This window comes from Pteropus vampyrus, unplaced genomic scaffold (assembly GCF_000151845.1).
Source record: "Pteropus vampyrus isolate Shadow unplaced genomic scaffold, Pvam_2.0 Scaffold1, whole genome shotgun sequence".
Lineage (NCBI taxonomy): Eukaryota > Metazoa > Chordata > Mammalia > Chiroptera > Pteropodidae > Pteropus > Pteropus vampyrus.
In genome coordinates this window covers 41,778,884-41,783,839 of record NW_011888782.1, presented here as the reverse complement: position 1 = coordinate 41,783,839, position 4,956 = coordinate 41,778,884, and the positions used below count along the sequence as shown (strand labels likewise).

Genomic DNA, 4,956 nt, shown 5'->3' with positions numbered 1-4,956 from the left:
AGGGTTTCTATCTCCTTGCTAAAGAACTCATTCTGCTCATCTAGTTGTTTTTTTTAATTCCTGAAATTGTTGATATGACTCGTTTTGGAACTCATTGAGTTTTTTCAGAAGTATCATCTTGTTTCTCTGTCATTTAAGTCATATTTCTATGTCTGTAAGCTTATTTTCTGTAGATTTTTCTCTTTCTTTCTGAGAGGCCTTGTCACTTTGTTTTCATGGTGTTTAATGAACTATTTCTCCACCTGGGCATTAATGAATGTGTATTCTACTTTTTTTCCAGAAAGATTTATTATGTAAAGGACTCTCTTCAGGCTGTTGCAAAGAAGGCACTTTTCTTTTGGTTTCCAGTAGGTGGCGTCTAAGCCTCTTGGATCCCTGCTTTATATAAAGCCTTAATAATGCCATTTTTTCTCTTATAGATGTTTAATCATGCTTGCTACCCTCTCTCAGTCCTTGTCAGTGTTAGCGACAGTTTTGGTAGCATTTGCTCAGATTCCCCTGGGCTCTGCAGTGTTTGGTCTTGGATGGAATGGAGGTAGGGGCCCTCTGGGTCGGGGGGTGTTGGGGGCTGCAACTCAGCCTCCGTTTTGCAATCCCAGCCAGTAAAAATCAACTGTTGTTTCTTTGCCATCCTGCTTCTCTGCTTTCTGCCCTTAATACTGGGCCTTGCCCCCGGATGCACGGAAATCACAGCATTCCCAGGTAGGGCTGTTCAGAGAAGCCACTGCACCTTCTCTCCACCCCCACCCCCCTCTGTCCCCAGGGAGGTCTGGCGGCTGCAAGAGGCATCTTCTTTATCTTTCCCAGTCTACTGCCCAATACTCTTATGTGCAGATCCCATGCTCAGACTTGCTGGTGTGCAGTTTAGATGTTTTTTGGTTGAGTTTTAGATATTTAGCTTATTGTTGTTTCAAGGGGAGAAATCTGGGGATGTCTCTCACTCCACCATGCTTCTTCTCCAATATTGAAGTAGAGATTTTTTAAAAATTACAAGATAGTGGTGAATATAATTTCTTCTAATGAATCTGAATATCTAGATGAAATGATGATTTTCTAATAAATGACCAAAATATGTAGAAATGAGGAGAGGGCTGAGCAGGGACTTTCATCTTTTAATCTATATACTTCCAGGATTTTGAATTTTACATCAAGCATATCATTCTTTTATAAAAAATAATAAGAAAACTTATTGCATTTTTTAGGGTTAACTTTGTTATCTAGTGTCCAGGAGGAACAATTTGGTGAAGTCAGTGTGCCACAAAAACACTCTAGAAACCAATGTCTTCATATCCAGATTGAAGATAGAACAATGTAGGTTGCTATGGAGGACATTTTGGGAGCTTTCGGGCCTTGTCTATCTCTCTCTCAAATCACATGACTGAATAGGCTGGTTTTTCTTATATCACTATGAAAGATAGCAGAGTTCAGAGAATTAATTCAGTTAAAATGCACACTTATTGTTGGTGCTTCTGTTATTTTAAATATGACAAACATTTGTATGAAGTGTTAAGAGGCATTTCTAATGTGATTCTGTTTGAGCACTGCCATGGCCAGCCTCACCACAAAATCCATCACTGTGGCCGTGCTCTTCTAGGATTTCTGAGGAACAGTCTACCACTTTTTCCAATGTCTTGAAGAAATGTATTACAATGGTCTTCAGCCCTGGGAAAGCCCATGACTGTCATGAAGTAGCAGTGACCAACAGTTCAAGAGATAATGAAAAGAACCTGGCTCCAATGAAAGAGTCCCTTATATGAATGACTTGAATTACCGGCTCTGCTTCTTAATAGACTGGTCCCTGCTCAGTCCCTTTGAACAGAAGACAGACTCACAGAATGCTTCTGTAGACACAACTGCCCTAATATTTTCCCTTTGCTCTTTCTTACCCTATGTCTTATCAGAGCGGGAAGCAAATGGGCTTGGCTTACCTGCACGTCATGTTAACTATGTTTCACTGTGGAGAAAGCAAGATGTTTACATTATATGTGAGATCCTTGCAATACTGCCTTTAGGTGGGTTAGGCAGGAGTTAGTATTTCCATTCACAAGGTAAGGAATCTGAACCTCAGAAAAAAAATTTAACGTGGGTGGAATGGCCAACCACAGGTTACATATGTTAATTATGTGTTGCAATTAAGTACTTTACTTAATCTCACTTTACTCACATATTAAGCAACTGTGCAGTTCAATAATGACATGGAACTTTATTTCTTGTTTATCGTAGGGTTCATTTATTGATTTTCGTGTCTTTTTTTTTTCCCTCACAGTTAATCTCCAGTCATGTGGCTTTGTGGTATATCAAAACAGCAAGCTTTTCCAATCAAAAACTTTTACAACTAAATCAAATTTTAGTCAAAAAATTATCTCTGGCACAGTTAATAAAAACGAAAAAAATCAGAGTCCTTCCGTTGAAATGGTCTTTCGTCCACAGGTGAGTTTTTCTGTTAACAAAAGTTAAAATTTCTGCCAACTTTTGATTACAAAAACAAGAATACTTTGAGCAAAAGAAATCCACAGAAAAACTCTTTGAAAGTATTAATTTAACCTTCTACCCACCCATATTTTCTATAAGACTAGCTAACTGCAAAATTAGCTAATTTGAATTTTACATCCTTTTCCCCTTTCCAATCTATAATGAATATGTTATGCTTAGTACACATCTAACTGATTTCTCATATGCTTATCTTATCCTATTTGATTTTTTCTACCCAATTAAACATTAAAAAATCAGTTGCAATTGTCTTCTTAATTCACAGCATAACGCAAAAGAATTTCAACTCCATTCCTATGCCTGTGTCTATTGGAATTTTTCAATGAAGGATTGGGACACAAATGGCTGTTACAAAAGGGGAAGCAATAATGAATTCTTACGCTGCTACTGCACGCATACCACTAATTTTGCTGTATTAATGGTAAGAGTGTACATAGTAATTTTTTTCCAGACAAGAATTTTCTTTATACACAATTTTGGTATGTGCTAACCTTGGGGTTTAATTTACATAATACTAAACTCAGATTAAATGAAAAAATAGGTAATGGAGAGATAAGATTATAAAGGGAAGTGCTGGTAAAGGCAAGTAGAATATGGTTGTTTTGCTTTTTTTTTTTTTTTTTGCAATTATGTCTCAGGATAGATGAGTTCAGCACTGTGTGTTTAATGAGAAGGGAGCCCATGTGCAAAAGAGGAGCTGACAGACTCCATTTAACTAACTTGCATGTTCTGAAGCATGAAGTTGTTCTAGTCAGAGGCAAGGCTGTAGAGCTGTGCACTAGGGAAAGGTTCAATATATGGGTGGTCAGTTTAAATCAGCAACTGAAAGTTTTTCCGTTGTAATCATCTTGCAATGATTGTTTTCCACTGTAATCAGTTACTAAGTTTATGCTAGAAGATGTAAGAGGAAAAACTCTTGAATTCATTCAATTGTCCTATAGTTTTTGTGTGTATTCTATGTGTCACTGATTAACACTTTGCTCTGGTGTGCAGCTGTATTGCACCTCTGAAAGTTCTTGGGCTGACTCTTCTTTTTTTGTTTTGTTTTGTTTAACAGTAAGGCATATATATATTTACACTGTGTGTTCACCTCTCATAGTCAGGTTTCTTTCTGGGCTGACCCCTCTAAGAAGAGGACTTCTGTTTGTTTCATTTTCAGAAATCTATTATTCTGGTGAAACCAAAAAATGTTAGTTTATATATTTGATGGAATGCTTTTATATGCAGGAGAATAGGTGTCTCACCCTTATTAAGGGGCTATTAATGCTATGAATCTCCCAAAGAGAAGTAGATGTTTTCATTCCTTAGTAGCTATGATGTAGCTGTATTTGAGAAGCCAATAGAGATCAAAACATACTGGTACAACATAGACTATCAAATTAGAGAACATTGCTTTAAAAACATTTTCAAGATAACTATACTTTTCTTATTTTAATTATCAAATCTTTCTTATTTTTAATCGATTTTGATTGTTTATTTTTTAACTCGTATTACACAGAGATCTGCTTTCTCAATCAGAACACAATAAAGATAAACTTTTAACTTTTTTGATAGCTTCAGGTCATTAGTATCATTGAATAGTTGTAGAAAGCTCAGAGAGCTATATGCTAAATAATACAGAATACATCATCATAGTTATCTTATTTTCCTTTTTTGAGGTCAGGCTTTCAGCTATTCTTTCTCACTAATATCTGAATCTGCCTTAATAACTACCTACTCACATTTATAATTAGTTTTGGGTTGCAAAAATTTTTAAAAGGCCACTTAGAAACATATGTAAAGTAAGAGCGGATAGGCTCTAAGTTAATAGATGCTTTCTATAATCTGAAGATCTAGGTATTCCATGATTTTTTTGTCATCTACTTTGTATACTTCAGATAGGAAGAAACATGAGATTTTCGTTTTATTATTATTTAAAATTAAGTTTATTTTATTTTTATTTTCTTTCTACAAAATCATTGCATAAAGTATGAAGGTTTACCTACTGAACAGAAATATACTGATATGGAAAAACATTTACGAGGTCTTAAATAGCAATTCAAGAATGATTCTATTATTTTAACATTATATTATATTATTTATATATTTGTGCAAGAGACACAGATAATATTTGTAAGCACATAAAAAAAGCCACCTCTAGAGACAGACTTTCAAGAGGCAGGGTATGATGTGGGATAGCTGGCAGTAAAGAGAAATATGTCCTTTTTTATTTGTTTCTATATTGCTTTCATGTTTTATAAATAAGCATTATGGCTTTTTAAATTTTAACAATTAAAAATTAGAAAGTACAGATAAGTAAGAAGAATTATATATATCCTACCCACCTAGTGATTACTGCTATTACCTCTCTAGACCTAATAGTACATACTCACATAAAATATACTTTTTTAATGGATATGCACTAAAATATTGAGATAGATAGCACACAAAATTAAACCACCTTTAAAAAAATGACAGGATCTTATT

The 4,956-nt window shown here is 34.9% G+C and overlaps 1 protein-coding gene across 1 annotated transcript in view; it reads left to right on the top strand.

Annotated features, from left to right (window-relative positions):
* The window catches only part of ADGRG7 (adhesion G protein-coupled receptor G7), a 65,696-nt gene that overhangs the window by 33,830 nt on the left and 26,910 nt on the right, over nucleotides 1-4,956 (top strand). The window contains exons 9-10 of the mRNA XM_011355735.1: nucleotides 2,267-2,430; nucleotides 2,756-2,911. Coding sequence (XP_011354037.1) covers nucleotides 2,267-2,430; nucleotides 2,756-2,911 — 320 coding nt within the window. The remainder of the gene's footprint in view (nucleotides 1-2,266; nucleotides 2,431-2,755; nucleotides 2,912-4,956) is intronic.